The sequence below is a fragment of the Canis aureus genome, chromosome 23, assembly GCF_053574225.1.
Source record: "Canis aureus isolate CA01 chromosome 23, VMU_Caureus_v.1.0, whole genome shotgun sequence".
Classification (NCBI taxonomy): Eukaryota; Metazoa; Chordata; class Mammalia; order Carnivora; family Canidae; genus Canis; species Canis aureus.
The window spans coordinates 22,863,209-22,884,414 of record NC_135633.1 but is presented as its reverse complement, the minus strand read 5'-3'; the positions used below and the strand labels follow the sequence as shown (position 1 = coordinate 22,884,414).

General features: G+C 37.2%; 1 protein-coding gene across 1 annotated transcript; it reads right to left on the bottom strand.

The window, feature by feature from the left end:
* Nucleotides 1-3,604: 3,604 nt before the first annotated feature.
* Nucleotides 3,605-4,543, bottom strand: LOC144295379 (olfactory receptor 51B5-like). The gene has a single exon (XM_077867769.1). The coding sequence runs from the start codon at nucleotides 4,541-4,543 to the stop codon at nucleotides 3,605-3,607; it is 939 nt and encodes a 312-aa protein (XP_077723895.1).
* Nucleotides 4,544-21,206: the final 16,663 nt, after the last annotated feature.

Genomic DNA, 21,206 nt, shown 5'->3' with positions numbered 1-21,206 from the left:
GAAAATGGGAGCAGCTGTTAACCCATATGAACCAACACTCCAAGCAGCTGGGTTTGCCGGCTGGGGAGGAGGTGGGTGGGTACCATTTCCTTAAGTGGCCATTATGGCTCTGCCATTCATGTGTTTTCCAAACTTTATTCATTCCTTTAATATCTCCGACAATACTGTCCGTGAAAGTATAGAATCACAGTAGCATAATCCCCCAGATTTGGAAGGACCTCTCATCTCATGTAATGAAAGCCTTTCTTTGATGTTGTGTTTCGTGACAAGGGTCTTACAGTCAGTGTCTGTCTCCTTCCGGGTTACAGAGCTCTATCTTCATGAGAATATGTGTTTTGAAGATATTCAGACAGCTTTATTAATAAAAAATATCTTACTTTTCCAGTTAAAATATTCTCTTGTGGCCTTACCCACCATTCCCTGGCAATGGATCTGAGTTCTGATATCACACAATTTAAGTCCTATTCCTATCCTATCATATTTGTGACATATATGAAGATAACATCCAGGCATTCTAAATACCTTCACTAAAGATTCAGAGAATTCTTTTCCCTGGGAGCTTTTTGCTACCCTGTGTTGATGTCACCAGCCTTCTTTTTTCTATGGCATTCAATTCTAGTACCTGTCAGCTTTTAGCATTCCATCCTCTTCTATGTAGATCCCATCTTTTAAATTTTTCCTCTAAAGGGTCCATCTCATCTTACCCATTTTTTATGGTGTTTCTTTACTATTATTGCAACTTTGTCTAGCAATAGAAGTATAGGGACATAAACTTCTAAATGTCCTTTAAAAATAAATTTTGTCTATGAGGTTATTCATAACAATGATACTTTATGAGATTTAGGCTATTAAATAAAAGTTGATTGACATTCTTTAATTGGATATAGAGACCCCTGGGTCCTTTAAGCATTTCTAATAACTCTGAATATCTAACTTATTTTAACCTAATAAGTATCTTTAAATATATCTCCTTTCATTTACCCTATAAAAGTCTGCATCTCCTGAGAAAGAATTCAGCAATTATTTGTTAATTAACTGAATGAAATCCATGAGCCTTTCACTTGTACTTATTTTATATTTGGAAGAGGACTTTTTAGATCATATTATGGGTTTTCAATGTACCTCTGATATTTCTAATTCTCTTTCTGATCATTTTTAAGACTGAATTTTGTCTTTCATCAAGAGGAACTCATGATCAGCCTTTCATTTCCTAACTCAAATTCAATATCCTTATGGTAGATTATCCTTTAAATTAAAGCTTATGCTATATACTTATAATATTCTTTGGAAGAGTGAGGATGATACTTGCAAAGGCTTTTTCCTAATATATATTATTCTTATAAACCTTAGCTCTCCTATAATTACATGCTGATTATTCATTTCAGTAGGCTATAGTGAGTTGAGTTTATTTATCATGAAGTCCTCCAATAGTAACTCTGCCCAAGTTCTTTTTTTTTTCAAGTGTTCAATGATGATAAGTTAAATTTCAGACTTCATAAACTTGTCTGATGGAGATTCACTTATGGGTTGGTGCATTGGTCCAACCAACCACTTCGAAGTCCACCTTGTTTATGAATACAAAACATATTTTCAGTGCTTCCTGAGATATACTGTTGCAAATAGGTAACTTTGAGTATCCTGTATTTTACAACAGATACACTTGTATGGTATCTACAGGAAACTCTAAATTTTATGACACCCAAGGAAATGATGTGCTTTGTAAAATAGATTTTTAAAAGAAGTAAATATCTAGGTGGATTGCAGTCCTTTGTAATTCTTTTGTATAGATTAACAGAGGGATTCCTTTAATCTCTTCCCTGGTATCTTCATTTCTTTTTTTACCCTATAATTCTCCTTTCAATGAATTTTTTCCTCAATTATTTGCAAAGAAGAGATGAATTTCCTAAACAAGGGCAGTCACTTCATTAATCATTGACCAAATGGTCATCCAGGATTGCTTCCTGTCATTTTTTAGCTTTGATTTACTGTATTTTGGGGAAATGGACAATGGGAAATAGAAGGTCACTTATCATCTCACACACACTCACATAGACATTTTAGTATTCAAGCTATGTTACTTGGACATCATCAAGTGATAAGGATGAAAAAAGTGCTTTCTTTTTTCTTAACTGACAGTTGCTCTTTTTTTAATAAGCTCAGTCCTTTCACAATTAAATCTCTTGATGAAATAAGAAAAAGATGAGAGTTGAAGGTTTTCTTGTGCTGGATTCCTTGTAAGCAAAACCTGAGACAGAAATTCAGATGTACACAATTTATTAATGAATCTTCTCAAGAGATAAGAAGCAAGAAAAAACAGAATAGGGAGGGAAAGGGGATAATAAGCAAGGACACAGTCCCTGTTGGAGTTGAGTTTTAAAAGGGAAAAAGTTGTTATTTGCACATGGTCTTCTTCCTAGGGAAGAGGGGCCATAATCTTGGTGAAGTAGTTCTAATTGACTTAAGAATAATAACCTGAAGGAAGCAGCAAATGTGAGCGATGAGCAGCTAACACTCACAGAAGCAAGAAGTAGGTACACAGTTCTTTAAAGTGATCTGGACAAAGTACCAATTACATCAATAGCACCTTCTATGTATTTCTTCTCCTGGCTTATCACCTCTTTCTTTCTTTGCCCTAATTGAGATGTAATAAAGACACAGCCTCCATCCTTGGAAGCTATTTTGATTTGAGTTGCAATCCCTTCCCAGTTCGTCAGAAAGTTTTAATCAAAATGTGGAAATCTATTCTTACAGTCCCTCAAGCTTTGTTCATAGTAAAAAGAGGAAGAAGAAATCATCTTTTCTACTTAGACTACTTAGCCACTGGTAGATGTTCTGGAGATGGTACCAAAATCAGAGCTAATGATGGAGTCATAAGATGAGAATAAGGGAAAAGATGGAAAGAAGTACTGAGTAACAGAGTAATAGACTATGTCTATTTCCTTTCTTTTATCCATGGTTCCTCTTATCACAAACTGTTTTTCACAAGTAGGTCCTGCCTTGGAATAAATATAAGCTTATAGTTCTTGAGACAAACTCATGATCATTTTATGAAGAGAGGAGGAATCAATGATACGTTTGGGATAACAAGTGATTACAATACTGAGTGAGAAAAATTCAGACATCTTTACAAGAAAATTCTAGAACATCAGTCATCAAACATACAGGTTCCCACAATTAGTATTAATATCTGTGGGGAAATTCATGGAAGTTAGATTGGATTGGATATAAACAGACCAAACTTTATTTTATGCAAACCAATTATTATTTTATATCCTTATAACTCTGTTCCTATCCACCACCTTTCTAATCCCAAAGAAATATATTTTAGATACATTATAGACACACCTATAAACAGCTAGTGTATTATCACAAAAACTGGGTGGCAAACAGAGATATCCAGTATGCAAATTTTTCTTTAAAAAATGCACAAACTACATTAGACCAAAGACCTAAACTTAGATAAGGTAGGACAACTTGTAGCTCTACTTTGACAATTATTTTACCAAGAGAATCTTATCATGGGTGTTTGATATGAGACTTTTTCACTACTCTGCCAAAACCCAGAGTACTCATATTCTGTATGAGGGACTGTGATGGTCAGATATCATACTTTGATTCTATGGGTAGTGAAAAGGCGAAAAATGCCAATCTGGATCTGCTTGGTCTTGACACTATAGATTATAGGATTCATTAATGGAGGGAAAATAAAATATATGTAGCTCATAGTAAGGTGAACAATATGTGGAACTTGCTTTCCAAACCGATGAATCAGAGACAGTCCAATCACTGTGACATAGAAAACCAGGACACAGCAGATATGGGAGACACAGGTGTTGAGGGTCTTGGCCCTCTCTTCTTTGGAGGCAATACTCAGGACTCTCTTGAGTATCAACACATAGGAGATGAGGATAATCAGAGAATCCAGCACAAATATCAAGACTACAAGCACAACTGGATATAGGCGATTGAAGGTGGTATCAGCACAGGCCAGTTTGATGACGTCCTGGTGAAGGCAGAATGCATGTGAGAGGATGTGAGAATGGCAATAGGGAAAAAAGTAAAGGGGTAAGATTGGAGGAACAACAGATATAAACCCCCTCATCAGAACTCCTAGCCCAATTTTCAGCACTTGATTATTAGTGAGTATAGAGCTATATCTAAGGGGGTTGCAAATGGCAATAAAACGATCATAGGCCATAGCAAGCAAAACACCAGATTCTACAAAGGCAAGTGAGTGTATAAAGTAGGCTTGAGAAAAACAGGCTACTTTTCCAATCTCCCTGTGATCCAACCAGAGGACTCCCAACACTGTAGGCATTGTGGTCAAGGTCAGCCCTAGGTCTGTGGCTGCCAGCATGGCCAGGAAGTTATACATAGGCTCATGAAGATTGTGATCTTCCTTAATGAGAAGAAGGAGAGTGCTGTTGCCTAAAAGGATAGAGACGTAGATGAAAAAGAAGGGTGTGGAAATCCAGTGGTGAACTGCCTCCAAGCCTGGAAAACCAGTCAAAAGGAAGGAACTGGAACTGCTGTTGGGCCACATGTTGGGTTTATCCAGGAGAGATTTCCTTTTTTTCTGTTATTACCACTGAAATGCAGCTCCACTTTCAAGGTATCACTCCAAGTATATCGTCTCAGAATTCTCTCTTAAAGGTAATAATGACATTGATATAAGCCATGGTTTCTCAAAATGTATTATTAAAACAACTTGTATCTTGTTTTTAGTTTGGGGGAGTTTTTTTAGAGAGTGAGAGAGGGAGAGGGAGAGATAGAATCCTCAGCCAAAATCAACAGTCGGATGCTTAACTGACCAAGCCACCCAGGTGTTCCAGTTATTTTCTGTGTTCTCAACTGCATATTCTAGGAACCATCTCCTTCTTACTTCCCAATTAAATCCCTGGTGTTTCATATGGTCATATGTATTCTTTTTTTTTTTTTTTTTTAATTTTTATTTATTTATGATAGTCACAGAGAGAGAGAGGCAGAGACACAGGCAGAGGGAGAAGCAGGCTCCATGCACTGGGAACCCGATGTGGGATTCGATCCCGGGTCTCCGGGATCGTGCCCTGGGCCAAAGGCAGGCGCCAAACCGCTGCGCCACCCAGGGATCCCGGTCATATGTATTCTAATAAGCTCCCCAGCAAATTTCTGATACACACTACACATAGAAACCATTTCCATCAACTATACCAACTTCACAGAAGAATCCATATTTGGAGGATTTCAGGGAACTCAACCCTGACCTAACTATACTTGCCTTCACAAGTGATTCCTAACCCACATTATCCTGCATATGTAGGATTTCTCTGAATTCTCAATAAAAGTCCCAGGTGTCTAAGAGAAAAAAAATATGGAAAGAAAAGCTGTACCACTATCACCATAGCTAAGGAGCAGACAGATAGGAAGAAGAGGCACTTTGCTTCCCTACTCCATGGATTAGTGATGGGAAGACAAACATGATGTGCTTATTAACCTCCTCCTGGACACTATAGAACTACTCACTGTTCATTACAATAGCCTAGACTAACTGGAAGTTAGATGATTATGGACCCTGGAGCTGGAATAAATGCTTAGGCCAGCCAAAGATATGATGACTCATGATTGACTTTATCCTTCAGTGTTTTAAAAAAAATTATCTTATTTCCATGTCATTTCTTTTTCTTTCCCTATTACTTTTCTGTAGACCCACTATCACAACTCCCTAGAACTTGATTTCTGTTTTTTCAAGTTCTCCATTTGTATTTAAATATCCATCTTCTTGATCTCCTTCTTTTATAACCAGCCATACACTTCTGAACCTGTCCCAAGAAATAATAAATGAGAGCTCTATTGCTGCTTACACAGAATTGCCTGTTGGCAGAGGGAAGAGGTATGTCCTTGAAAAAGGTTTCCACATCTCTTCTGCCACTAGATTATGGACTACTTGAATATAGAAACCATGTTTTATTTGCCTTGCTCAATACCTAGTGAAGTACCTAACATGTTATGTTTTACACACACCCATTACATCTATACATCAACTATATGTTAATACATGTATACATGCATACATGTACATATAAACCTGCATGCACATATCTACATATACACACCTACATTTAGACATTTATACATATATATATTAATTCACCCAATATGTTTTGAGCATCCACTGTGTGATAAATATGACATTTTAAGTACTGGAATTAAATGCTAATAAGACAAAGTCACTGATCTTATAAGGCATACATTAAGTTAGAAAATAAATAAACATTTAGGTAAATAGAAATGCAATTATAAAATTAAAAAAAAAGCACTATTTAATAGAGATTGATGGGGATGGTATTGCATAAATTTAGTAATTTGGATGACCTGGGACTATATCTCTGAGGAGGTGCCATTTGAGCCAAGACTTGAAAAACAATGAGAGCTCGTCATAAGTAGATCTGGAGAAAGACTGTTCCATTTAGAGAAGGAAATTAGCATGTCTGGAGCTTGGTGAGCAAACAAGAGACAGACAATAGGTACCATCAGAGACCCAGGCAGTGGTGAGGTCTCACAGGGTATTATGGATAACACTGGAATTTTGTTTTACCACAAATGTGATAAAAACACATTGGGGAATTTTCTTTTTTTTTTCTTTTTAAAGATTTTATTTATTTATTCATGAGAGACAGACAGAGAGAGACAGAGACAGAGAGAGAGAGACAGAGACAGAGAAGCATAGACATAGGCAGAGAGAGAAGCAGGCTCCATGCAGGGAGCTCGACATGGGACTCGATCTTGGGACTCAATCCTGGGACTCCAGGATCATACCCTAAGCCAAAGGCAGACACTTAACTGCTGATCCACCCAGGCGTCCCAACATTGGGAAATTAAAAATTCTTCAGGGCCTAGTCACCTACTGAAATTTGCATTTTTAAATTATCACTGGGACTACTTTGTGACTAATAGATAATCAAGCAAGGTCAAAGAAAGTATTTAGAAACAAAATAATCTAACTGAGGATGGTAATTTTGACTAGGAGGACAGTAAAAATAAAATTTAAACAGATAAAGATACTTTTTTTTTTAGGTAGTACCAAGTTTTGCTGATATATTGTTAATGGGAATAAGGGAAAACAAAATGAGATTGGTTTATTTCTTTATCTGTGTGATTTTTGGCTTCAGCAAATAGGAGGATGGTACAATCATTTTCTCAAAAGGGGAAGTTTGAAAGATATATATATTTACTAATGAGGAAATCAAGAGTTATCAGTAAATATGGCTGGATTAGAGCAAATGGATGTCCTATTTTTTCTTCTTGTTACATACCAGAAAAGATTATTCAAGCTGTTTTTTTTTTTTTTTTTGCTAAGTTAAAAAATATATTCTCACTCAAGTATGCTTCTTTGAAGATATTTTGCCAGTGGAAGCCACCACCCTTAAGATGCTCTCAAAGAAAACGATGTACCTGTGTAGATGAAATCAAACTCCAAGTTTCTAGCATTGAAAAGGTGCCAGACAACTGAACATAAGGCAGTGATTTAGCCCTTTTGACCTGACACTAAGTGACAAAAAATTTACAGAATTATTTCTCATCGCCCATACTCTATCTTCAGGATTAAGATACATAAATTTAGTGTTTATTGGAAATATGATGAATATTCTTTATTCTGCAGTCACTGGATAGAACGATAATCCCACATAATCATTCCTCTTCTTATGTGTTCTAAATACAGCTTCATTACCCCTCCTTCTCTGACTCTTAAGCAATGATCTGTAACCCAAAGTCCTAATGCAATTTGTGAAGAATTCTCTCTATATGAGAATATGTAACACAGGAATAAATCATGATAGAGAAACCTACCCAAAGCGGAGAGTATCCATTCTATTTTGCCAATTACCTTCAATGGAGGTTCCTCTTCTCTATTTCCAAGAATTCTGTTCAGATCTACTTCATACTCCATCCTGTGAGAAATTTACATGTCTTCAGCAAAGAGCTTCTTGTATTTTCTGAGGACATTGAGAAAAGTCTCAAAAGCCAAAGAAAGACTATGGGGAAGGAAAGAAGTTATGAAGACTTGAAATAGAACCAAGAAGAAAATTTTATAGTTGAGTATGTTGAAATTCAAATAATTTTCTATCACATAAAGTTATAACCCTTCTCTGCCTCATTTAGATATCCTGTAGAATAAGAGATGCCTCTCTGTTCACTCCCCTAGAAAGGATAGGAGATATGTGAGATGGTCAATCATAATCATGCCACTAAGCATGGCAGATCTGAGGTACTCATGCCTGAATATCTTTCCAAGTGCTACCAACTTCATACCGAGATCTGTGCACTCATCGAGAGCCATAAGCTATGAAGATCCTTGCCCTCCTCTTCCCCCTATACTCTCTCTAGACAAGCTCAGAGGAGTGTCCTAGTACCCTTTTCCTGTATATACTGGGTGTTTACCCATACATGCACCATCACCTGGATATTAAGGATAAGAAGCAGGGTTCTTGGGTCCTGCCTGAGGACTCAGATCATATAGCTCCTTCTCATAGACAGCTAAGAGATACAGTCAGTGAAGTTATTAATGAAGAAATCACCTCCCGAGATTTTCCTTTGCCAGCCAATTGTAGATCTTTAAGAAACATTTTCTGTATCCTAACGCCTCCTATGAAGGAGAGGGAACATTTAACTAATCCCCCAAGGTCTTAAAATATCTTCTCAAAATAAGATAAAGAATTAATAGAGCCTCAAGTGGCAGCTTTATGTGTGAGAAATCAGAGGGCTTGTCTTTATGGCCCCAGTAGAACTTGTTATCCCCTCTAGGAGACCGTTTATCTTACACACCTACTTCAAAGGTTAAATCTTTCCCATTTGCTCTCAGGAGGAAACTTAATGTATCTTCTTAGCCTAAGACTTTTGAATTCTTTCTCTTTTTAAGATTTATTTATTTATTTGAGAAAAATAGCATGTGAGTGAATGTGAGAGTGGAGGAGGGGCAGAGGGAGGGAGAGAAAGAGAATCTTAAGCAGACCTTTTGCTGAGCACAGAGCCTGAAAAAGGGCTCAATTCCTCAACTCTGAGATTAAGACCTGAGCCAAAATCAAGAGTTGGGCACTTAACTTACTGAACCATCCAGGTGCCCCTAAGTCTTTTGAATTCTAATTACATTTTCTGCTTGGATTATCTCAAGTCTAGTTTAAGAATGGAAAGTTAGATGGACTGGAGTAAATATGATAAGAGCCAGTCAGCCTCTCTAGTAATCAGCATGAACCCACTATCTACAGTACTCATCATTCTTTTATTGGCTTAACCTCACCAGAATTTTTCTGTTTTCCAGGAAATGACATGAACATATAACATAGTAGTTCAGCCAAGCACATCTCATCACCTTAGTCCCACAGATATTAATATATGTGTGTGTTTATATATAGAGAGAGATAAAGAAAACCTGATAAATATTTGTTTTTTTATCCATTCATCTGTAGAGGGACATGTAAGTTGTTTCCATGTCTTAGTTACTGTGTAAAATGTTACAATGAACTTGGAGGTATAGCTAGCTGAGATACTAATTTCATTTCCTTTAGCTATGTACCCAGAAGCTAATTGCTGGATAATATGGTAGTTCTATTTTTAATTTTTTTAGTAATCTCCATCCTGTTTCCCATAGTGGCTATGTGGGACCCAAGGAATTTAACAAAAACCCCTATCCCTGGACAAGCAGAGCAGGGCTAACTCCATTTTGTGCTATATCCACCATCTCCTGTATGACCCCCACATGACCTGGTTATTGCTTAAGGCACTCCCCCACCCTACCCCCACCCCCACACTGAGCACACCCTTACCGGAAACGGGCTCATAAGAATGTAAACCCCGGGGACCCTGGGTGGCGCAGCGGTTTAGCGCCTGCCTTTGGCCCAGGGCGTGATCCTGGAGACCCAGGATCGAATCCCACGTCGGGCTCCCGGTGCATGGAGCCTGCTTCTCCCTCTGCCTGTGTCTCTGCCTCTCTCTTTCTCTGTGACTATCATAAATGAATAAAAATTTTTTAAAAAATTAAAAAAAAAAAAAGAATGTAAACCCCGCCTTTTGCCCACCAAACCTGTATGCCAATTCTGACCAGAGTGATAGGCTAGTTCAAATGGTCACTATAGGGTAAATTGTAATTCAATTGGCCATCTGAGTGTGAACCGACATGACTGTGAAACTTTCTGTGTGTGTTACAATCTCATTGGCCACTGGCCCCTATAAAACTGCTACACCTCTTAGCCTCGGGGTCTAAGTCCCTGCTCTGGTGTGTCGGGTATACTTGGACCCAAGCTGGAGCTTGTAAATAAACCCTCGTGTGTTTGCGTGGGTGTCGGCTCCTTGGTGGTTTCTCGGATTGGTAATCTTGGGCACAACAGCTATACCAATTTACATTTCTACCAACAGCATACAAAGGATCCCTTTTCTCCGTATCCTCACTAATACTTGTTATCTTTTGTCTTCTTGATGACAAGATCCTCTTCTAACAGGTTAAGTTGATATCTCACTGTAGTTTTCATTTGCATTTCCCAAATGATGAGGGATGTTGAGCATATTTTCATGTACCTGTTGGCCATTTATATATGTCTTCTTTGGAAAAATGTCTGTGAAAGTCTTATGCTCATTTGTTAATAGCATTGTCTTTTTGTTTTGTTTTGTTTTGTTTTGTTTTTTGTTTTTTTACTATTGAGCTGTATGAGTTCCTAATATATTTTGGATATTAATCTCTCGTCAGATGTATGATTTGCAGATATTTTCTCCCATTCCATAAGTTGATTTTCCATTTCTTTGATTGTTTCTTTGGCTGTGTGGAATCTTTTTAGTTTGGTATAGTCCCACCTGTTTAATTTTGCTTTTCTTACTTGCTCTTTTTGATGTCATATTCAAAACATTGTCACCAAAACCAATGTCAAGGAGCTTTTCTCCTATGTTTTCTTCCAGCAGTTTTATGCTTTCAGGTCTTATATTTAAGTCTTTAATTCATTTAGAGTTACTTTGTGTGAGTGGGAAGAGGTTTAACTTCATTACTTTGCATGTGACTATTTAGTATTCCCAACACCATTTATTGAGGAGACTTTCCCCATTGAAAATTCTTGGTTCTCTTATCAAATATTATTTGACCATATATGTGTGAATTTATTTCTTGGCTCTTGATTCTGTTGTATTGGTCTGCATGTCAGTTTTTATGACAGTACCATACTGTTTTGATGGTCCTAGCTTTGTAATAAAGTTTGAAATCAGCTAAGTGTGATGTTTCAGGTTTTATTCTCCTTTCTCAGGATTGCTTGGCTATCTGGGATTTTAGTGGTTCCACATGAGCAGTTAGGCAAAAAAAATAACTAAAATAACTAAAAGACATCCAAATTGGAAAGGAAAAAATAAAATTATCTCTGCTTGCAGATGATTTGATCTTATATGAAGAAAATCCTAAATACCCTACAAAAAAAAAAAAAACCTATTAGAAATAATAAGTAGATTCAATCAAGTTTCAGGCTACAAATCAACATATAAAAATGGGTTTCATTTCTATATGCTAACAAAAAACTATCTGAAGAAATGAAAGAAAGAGAAAAAACCATTTATATTCCATTTTCAATAGCATATGGAATTATAAAATGCTTGGGAATAAATTTAACCAAGGAGGTAAAAGATCTGTACACTAAAATTATAAGACACTGATGAAATAAATTGAAGAAGATGTGTAAATGGAAAGATATTTCATGTTCATGGATAGAAATAATTAACATTGTTAAAATGTCCATACTACCCAAAGACACCCATAGATTCAGTGCAATCCCTATCACAATTCCAATGGCACTTTAGAATTGATTTTCAGGGCAGCCTTGGTGGCTCAGAGGTTTAGCACTGCCTTCAGCCCAGGGCATGATCCTGGAGACCTGGGTTTGAGTCCCACATTGGGCTCCCTGCATGGAGCCTGCTTCTCCCTCTGCCTGTGGCTCTGCCTCTCTTTCTTTCCGTGTGTCTCTCATGAATAAATACATAAAATCTTAAAAAATAGAATTGATTTTCAACAAACTTACAAAAGTAATTGACTGGAGGAATGAAAGACCCTCTATAAATAGTATTGGAGTAATTAGCCATCTCTGGAGGGTGGAGGGAGAAATACTCCCACTTTATACAAAATTAACTCAAAATAAATATGGACCATAAGCAGAAATGTAAAATATAAACTCTAAAAGTTATGGAAAAAGATAAGAGAAAATCTCTGAGTCCTATGACAAAGTGAAGAGTTATGTTTGCCATGGAAAGGCTCTGTTAAAAGAATGGAAGGATTAAAGAGAGAGAGAGAGAGAGAGAGAGAGAATAGAAAGATGAACTACAAAATGGAAGAAAATATTTATAAACAACATACCTGAAAAAAGACTAGCATACTGAAAATTTTAAGAACTCTCAAAACTGCACAGAATGAAAAATCAAACTATAAAATTAGACAATAAGCAAAAGACATGAACAAATTTCTCACTGAAGAGAATGCTCAGATGGCATATAAATTCATGAAAAGATGTCAACATCATTAATCATTAGGAAAATGCAAATTAAAACCACAAACAGATATTTCTATAATATTCCAGAAAGGCCTAAATGAAAAATAGTATCAAATACATGGGGATGCAGAAGTTCTGGGTCATTCTTACATTAACGGTAGGAATAAAAGGTGGTCCAGCCACTCTGGCATATTCTTTTGTCAGTTTCTTATACAACTAACCATGTACTTGCCTTATCACCTCACATTGTACTTTTGGGCTTTTATCTCAGAACAATGAAAAGATATGTTTACACTAAAACTTGTACACAAATGTTTATAGAAGCTTTTAAAAATAATTGCCTAAAACTGCAAACAACCTAAGTGTTCTCCGGTCAGCAAATGCTTAAACAAATTAGTAAATCCATACAATGACTTGCTGCTCAGCGAAGAAAAGAAATAAATTATTGATATATGCAACTGGATACTTTGGATACTTTTAAGAGAATTTTGCTGAGGAAAGAAATAAGAAAAAAGAGGGAAGGATGAAATGAAAGAAGGAAGGACAGAAGAAAAGGAAGGAAGGAAGGAAGGAAGGAAGGAAGGAAGGAAGGAAGGAAGGAAGGAAGCCACCCAGTCATCCAGCTAGCCAATAATTCTACTTATGTAACTTTCTTGAAATAACAAAATTTTAGACATGGAGCACAGATAAGTAGCTGCCAAAGGTTAAGACTGAGGGAAGGAGAAAGGAAGAGAGGGGAGTATGTTTATAAAGGAGTATCATTAGGTAGCCTTGTGGAGATGGATCAGTTTTGTATTTTGGTCATTGTCATATTTATAAGAATCTGTACAGGATGCAATTGCACAAAGCTACATGTATATACATACAAAAGAGTGCATGTAAAACTGGTGATATTTAAGTAATCTCTGTGGTCATACCAATGTCAATTTGCTGGTTTGGTATCACACTATAGTTACGCTAGATGTTACCACTGGAGAAAACTGGAGAAAAGGTCCATAGAATCTTCCTATATATATTTTGCAACTTCTTATGAATCTATAATTCTTTTTTTAAAATTTTTATTTATTTATGATAGTCACACAGAGAGAGAGAGAGAGAGAGGCAGAGACACAGGCAGAGGGAGAAGCAGGCTCCATGCACCGGGAGCCCGACGTGGGATTCGATCCAGGGTCTCCCGGATCGCGCCCTGGGCCAAAGGCAGGTGCCAAACCGCTGCGCCACCCAGGGATCCCATGAATCTATAATTCTTTCAGAATGAAAAGTTAAGAAAACAAACATCCTTAAAATATAATGTGTGTTTTGTTTGCTAGTTTATTGAACTTGTATTGAAACACTCTAAATATATACTCCCATACAACTTAGGAAACCACATGTGCTGCTGGGAGCTAGTGAAATCCTGGAGATATTCCTTTAATATCTAGATAATATGCTCCAATTGTCCATTGGTCTAGGAGTTATAGGAAACTGATTAGATTAGGAGAAATAAATCTGAAAACTCTTAGAAAATAGCCTCCAGACACAGGATATCAATAAGGAATTTGTTGTAGATGTGTTGATCTGAGGGCCAGATTCCCTTCAAGGAAAGACTTGCTGCCCACCTCTGAGAGTGGGGTCAGCAGACAGCCTCCAACTCTCAGCCTATACAGGGTCTCTCTTGGCTGTAGAGCGCCATTGCTCAAGGTCATGACCTTCCATCTTAGGTGACTAAGCGAGGAGAGATCTTAAAAGTCTGGTCATTTCAACTCCACCAACGTGTAATACTGTTGGGTAATAAAGACCTGCTCCAGAGCTTTCTGCTGTGTTGTCAGCCTGTATCTCAGTTTGACTTCTTCCTTTGCCAAATCCTGTTTCCTCCTTTCTTTCAAAAGCCTAACCTCTAATAAACAACTTTCACCCCAAACTTGGTCTTCGTATCTGTTTCTGGAGAACTCACCCAGTGACAGGAACATACTAAGTTAATCAGATATCAACCATTTGTGAAAGTATAAATTTCATTGCTCCACAAGAATATAAATGTTCTGAATAGAGAGCTACTGTAGGGAATAAAATGGTATCATGACCGTTCCTGGCAACAAAATCATGCTATGACTATGTGAAAGCATATAAGAAGGTACATCAAACTATGGGTCATTCTGGGATCAGAACAGAATGTAGGCTAATGAAAGGCACAAAATTAATCTGGACACCAAAATGGTTCTTTTTTTTAAGATTTTATTTATTTATTCATGAGAGACACAGAATGAGAGATAGAGGTAGAAACACAAACAGAGGGGGAAGCAGGTTCCATGCAGAGAGCCTGATGTGGGTCTCAAACCTGGGACTCCAGGATCACACCCTGAGCCAAAGGCAGATGCTCAACCACTGAGCCACCTGGGCATCCTCCAAAATGGTTCTTGATCCCAACTTCCTACCATAGAAAAAATTCAATCTATGGTTAAGTTAAAACAAAGCTATTGTAAAATGACAGAGTGTTTTTTATTCACTGATTTGGGATTTAAGTTTTCTTATATATCACACACAAACAAAAACCATAAATAAATTTGCATTAAAAATAACTTATTTTGTGAAAAAGTTATTAAAAGAAGTAAAAAGTCAGCTGTAGACTAACAAAGATACACACTATACTTATATTTGATATAAGACTACTACTACTACTATCATTGATGAACACATATCTTTCTAAGGAATTATATTCCTATGATTCAATCCAACAGAAATTCATGTCTCTGCACACAATGATCAATTAAAAATGGACCAGCATGATCAGAGTAGCATTATTTAAAATAGCTCCAACTATTACTGACTATAGAGACTGGAAAAGTAAATATGGGGTTTATTCATACAAAGGAATACTATATATATTGCTACATGCAAACCCATGGATATTTCTCACAACTTAATGCTGAGCATAGATGCCAAACACAAAGAGAGTACGGAGTATTATTCCACTTATATAAAAGTCACAAATGGGTAAAATTCATCCAGAAGCTGGACTGGACAGGGGCACAAAAGGGCTAAAGTTCTGTTTCTATTTCTAGGTGGTAATTACAATGGTGAATTTCTTTTGCAACAAATTCATTGAGCTGAACTTTTATAATTTGGGTACATTTCTTTATGTAAATTTACATCAATAAGTTTTTTACTTAAAAATGCTCATTGAGTATTTCTTGATTGTCAGTTTAGGTTTATCTATAATACAACTTCCCAATACAGTTATTTCTTCCTTATTGTATCAATAATAAAATGATTGAATAAATTTAATTAATCTGGAATTAAATTCTATTGAATCTCATCATTTGCTTATTGAAAAAATATATATCTGTGTGTTTATTTGTATATCCTCTATTATATGCATCCATGACTAAAACCTAATATAGTAGATATCTGAAAATTTTTTGCTAAGTAACATGGTGTTCATGAGTTAGTGGTTTTGATCTGGAAATGAAAATTACTCTTCATCAGAGATACATCCGTAAATCGCTTGTGACATCAGAAGCAGAAACTGGGGAATGCAGAAAAGAGAAATTAAGAAATCAATCCCATTTACAATTGCACCTAAAAACATAAGATACCTAGGAATAAACCTAATGAAAGAGCTAAAGGATCTATACCCTAGAAACTACAGAACACTTTTGAAAGAAATTGAGGAAGACACAAAGAGATGGAAAAATATTCCATGCTCATGGATGGAAAGAATTAATATTGCAAAAATGTCAATGCTACCCAGGGAAATTTACACATTCAATACAATCCCTATCAAAATATCATGGACTTTCTTCAGAGAGTTGAAACAAATAATCTTAAGATTTGTGTGGAATCAGAAAAGACCCCAAATAGCCAGGGGAAAGAATAGCCATTGAGAAAGAAAACAAAAACAAAACAAAACAAAACAAAAAACAGAGCCAGCGACATTAAATTGCTGGATTTCAAGTTGTACTACAAAGCTGTGATCATCAAGACAGTGTGGGGTGTGGTACTGGTACAAAAACAGACACATAGATCAGTGGAACAGAATAGAGAACCCAGAAATGGGCCCCCAACTCTAGGGTCAACAAATATTTGGCGAAGTAGGAAAGACTATCCACTGGAAAAAGGACAGTCTCTTCAATAAATGGTGCTGGGAAAATTGAACAGCCACGTGCAGAAAAATGACACTAGACCATTCTCTTACACCATACACAAAAATAAACTCAAAATGGATGAAATATCTAAATGTGATACAAGAATCCATCAAAATCCTAGAGGAGAACACAGGCAACACCCTTTTTGAAATTAGCCACAGCAACTTCTTGCAAGATACATCTATGAAGGCAAGGGAAACAAAAACAAATATGAATTATTGGGACTGAATCAATATAAAAAGCTTCTGAAAAAAATATAAATAAATAAAAATTATAGGGGATCCCTGGGTGGCGCAGCGGTTTGGCGCCTGCCTTTGGCCCAGGGCGCAATCCCAGAGACCCGGGATCGAATCCCACGTCCTGCTCCCGGTGCATGGAGCCTGCTTCTCCCTCTGCCTATGTCTCTGCCTCTCTCTCTCTCTCTGTGACTATCATAAAAATAAATAAAAATTTAAAAAAAATAAAAAAATAAAAACATAAAAATAAAAATTATAAAAAATAAAAATAAATTTAAAAAAATAAAAATAAAATACAAATAATAAAAATTAAAAAATTAAAAGCTTCTGCACAGCAAAAGAAACAGGCAACAAAACTAAAAGACAACCTACAGAATGGGAGAAGACATTTACAAATGGCATATCAGATAAAGGGCTAGTATCCAAGATCTGTAAAGAACTTATTCAACTCAACAGCAAAGAAACAAACAATCCAATCATGGAATGGGCAAAAGACATGAACAGAAACTTCACAGAGGAAGACATAGACATGGCCAACAAGCACATGAGAAAATGTTCTGCATCACTTGCCATCAGGGAAATACAAATCAAAACCACAATGAGATACCACCTCACACCAGTAAGAATGGGGAAAATTAACAAGACAGGAAACAACAAATGTTGGAGAGGATGTGGAGAAAGGAGAGCCCTCTTGCACTGTTGGTGGGAATGTGAACTGGTACAGCCACTCTGAAAAACTGTGGAGTTTGAAACAGTATGAACCTCCACTCTAGAGGTTCCTCAAAGAGTTAAAAATAGAGCAACCCTATGACCCAGAAACTGCACTACTGGGGATTTACCCCAAAGATACAGATGCAGTGAAACGGCAGGACATCTGCACCCCAATGTGTATAGCAGCAATGTCCACAATAGCCAAACTGCGGAAGGAGCCTCGGTGTCCATCGAAAGATGAATGGATAAAGAAGCTGTGGTCTATGTATACAATGGAATATTCCTCAGCCATTAGAAACGACAAATACCCACCATTTGCTTCAACGTGGATGGAACTGGAGGGTATTATGCTGAGTGAAGTAAGTCAATTGGAGAAGGACAAACATTATATGATTTCATTCACTCAGGGAATATAAAAAATTGTGAAAGGAATTAAAGAGGAAAGGAGAGAAATGAGTGGGAAATATCAGTGAGGGTGACAAAACATGAGAGACTCCTAACTTTGGGAAACGAACAAAGGGTAGTAGAAGGGGAGGTGGGCAGAGGTTTGGGGGACTGGGCGAGGGGCACTGAGGGGGGCACTTGACGGGATGAGCCCTGGGTGTTATACTATATGTTGGCAAATCAAAATCCAATAAAAAAATAAACAAAAAAAAAGAAAAAGAAAAAGAAAAAGAAACTGGGAAATATGACATTGATTCTATAGTTTAATCACTTGGATATCGATATACCATAAAATTATAAAAGACAGAGTTCATTTCTCAAATATTTCAATATTCAGTGGCAGAAAAGAGTCCAAAATATAAGTAATTAAAATGAGTGTGATTTATCATGACCAAGGTAATGATAGCTAACATTGACAAGTGTTTATTATATGTCGAGACTATTCTAAATTATTTATATTTAAAACTTAAAAGAACTTTATACGATGGTGATTATGATTACATGCATTTTAGAGATAAGGAACACACAAGTACAATGAGGTTAAGTCCTCAAAAGTGGCAGAGTAACACAGCAAGAACCAGTCATGGTATAAACCAAGTACTCAAGTTCTAACATTCATGCTTTTAATCACACGTATAATATGTTGTCATTTCTCTATGGGAAAAGAGAGTAAGACTCTTGGTTTCCAGATAATTGGCATTACAATTTCTGTCCTCCATAGCTCACTTATAATTTGATTAAAAGTAACTGCCATCCTTGCTCTGTCTTCTTATGGAGAACGTGAAGATGGAAGATATAGAGGAGGGAAAAGAAATCAGGGGCTGAGGAGGAAAGGGAGCTTCCTTCTCCGAGATAGGCATCTGGGCTCTCATTGACTTTAGCCAGACCTCAAGACTAGCAGAAAGGCAATGGGATGGGGAGAACTCTTACTGCACCAAAGTGATGTCCTGCTCTCCTCTAACTTGTACACGTTCCTCATTTTACGAACAATGATGAGGAGTTCCCACAGACAACTGGGGAAAATGCTTTCTGAAGAACTCTGTTTTAGTCCACAGTCCTATATGGGCTACTTTTCCTTCCATATACCAATAGGTATAAACAAGTAATCACTCTCCTAGCAACGGAGATTTTACTAAAGCACCCCACCCCCAACACTTTATTTTTTTTTTAACAGACGGAGACCTTAGGGATTGCTGTTCAAACCTCAGATCTCCAAAGTCAAGGGTTCAAATAAAGATAGAAAAGATGGAAGGAGGGAGGAACAAAGGGATGGAGGGATACAGAGAGGAAGGGACAATGAGTGGCCTAAATCAGGAAAAGACCGTGGAGACGAGTTTCTGAAATAAATGCTCTTACTTGCCAAGATTCTGTGCAGTCTATGAAAAGAGTGGCATTATGACTCAGTCGTTGATAAGGCCAAGGACTCCAGATTTACAACTACGGAATGAAGAATGAAAGGGAAACAAAATTCAGGTTAGTGAGGATATGTAATGAATCTTCTCTCCAATGCCTCACTGCAGGTAAGAGGGCAGAGAGAGTAGGAAATAGGGATCTGATTTCTTGGCAAAAGAAAATGATAGCATTCTCTGTTGAGTATGTGGAGAATAGTCATGGGTTTTTAAGACCCTCCAACATTTCTTTAAGGATTACCTTCTCAGATATATAAAATAAGGCCATGGACAGATTCTGGAACACAGGAGACAAAGAAGACTTATGGCAACAAACCGGGTGATGGGTGTAGAATCAGGGATGAATTATGCATTTCTCATTCTTGCTCTCCCCATGTCTGTACCTATGGCCTCTCTGGCCTCCAGCCTAACACTGTGATTTCCTGCATGGTCTTTTCCCCCCTAGAAGCCCAGATCAATGACAAAGATAGAATGTCTTCCAAAAGAGTGAGAAGGGGTAGCTCTGTAATTATGAGAGGTTTAAACACTTCCTGGAGAATAGTCACCATCATCCAAGACTGATAAATCGGTCCAAATTAGTCTTGGATGGAGTGGGGGCTGTGTGTGCACCTTTGTTTTAGGTTTGCATAGCTGTGTGTCTTCAGCACCTGGAAAAGGACACAGGGTACAATAGGTATTCAACTCCCTGAATTGAAGATAGGGTAGAGTTTTTCTCTCCATATCCCTTATAACAGCCCTCAGGGTGTTTCCAGGTGTGTTCAGAATCAATCACCCACTGAGTACCAATCAATCTATATGCTTTGATGATTTGAGAACTTGCTTAAAATCAAGCATATAAGGAGCACCTGGGTGGTTCGGTGGTTGAGCATCTGTCTTTGGTTCAGGTTGTGACCCCGGGGTCCTGGGATCAAGTCCTGCATCAGGCTCCCTGTGGGGAGCCTGCTTGTCCCCTGCCTATATCTCTGCCTCTCTCTGTGTGTCTCTCATGAATAAATAGATAAAATCTTTTTTAAAAAACTCAGGCATCTAAGATGGTCAGAAAATCAATTTATATGTATACGCAGACCAATCATTCAGAAAAGAACATGAATCATGTGCAAGGCATTCTGCTAAGAACTATGTATTGAGAATAGAGCCATAGGAAGCCCTGCAATAGAGTAAACAGAGAATGGACTATAAATTTGAACTATCTAGAAAAGAAGGATAACAGAGGTTAGGATATATGTTTTTAAATGGAAGCAGGATAGAGGAATTGTCAGGAAAAGAGCCTAAGAGAAGGTGAGGGAAGATAAAAGTCTGAGCAGGATACCTAGGGTGTCTATACAGAGCACACAGTTTTTGTAGCAGGGTTTGAGACTTTGGTAATTAACTTCTCATTAATTAAAACTCAAGTCCACTCTAAGATTCAGGGAGATCATCAGTGGCTGCAGGGACAAGATTTAAAAATTCTAGGATTTTTAAACTCTTGAAATTTACAGATAATTTCATGTCCAACAAAAATAGCTCTGAGTAAATCAAGTAAAAATGTTCAGATTCTCAATATGAAAACAGAAAAAAAGAGGCAGTAAGCTTGGTTGTATTCCAAAATACTACAAAGATTTCACCACTCCTGGGGTCTTTCTAATCCAAAGTGTATAAAAAGGACTCTGTCATTTGCTTACTGTATCACCTTGGACATATAATCAACCTGACTCTGTAAAATGGGAAAAATAGGCTACTATTAGGTTTCTACACACACAAAAAAGAGACCCATGTAGTGTCCTAGAGTTCTGACACAAAATGAAGGCTCAGCTATTA

Excerpts from the sequence above, each read along its gene's own strand:
- LOC144295379 (XM_077867769.1), bottom strand. The coding sequence starts at position 4,543 with ATGTGGCCCAACAGCAGTTCCAGTTCCTTCCTTTTGACTGGTTTTCCA.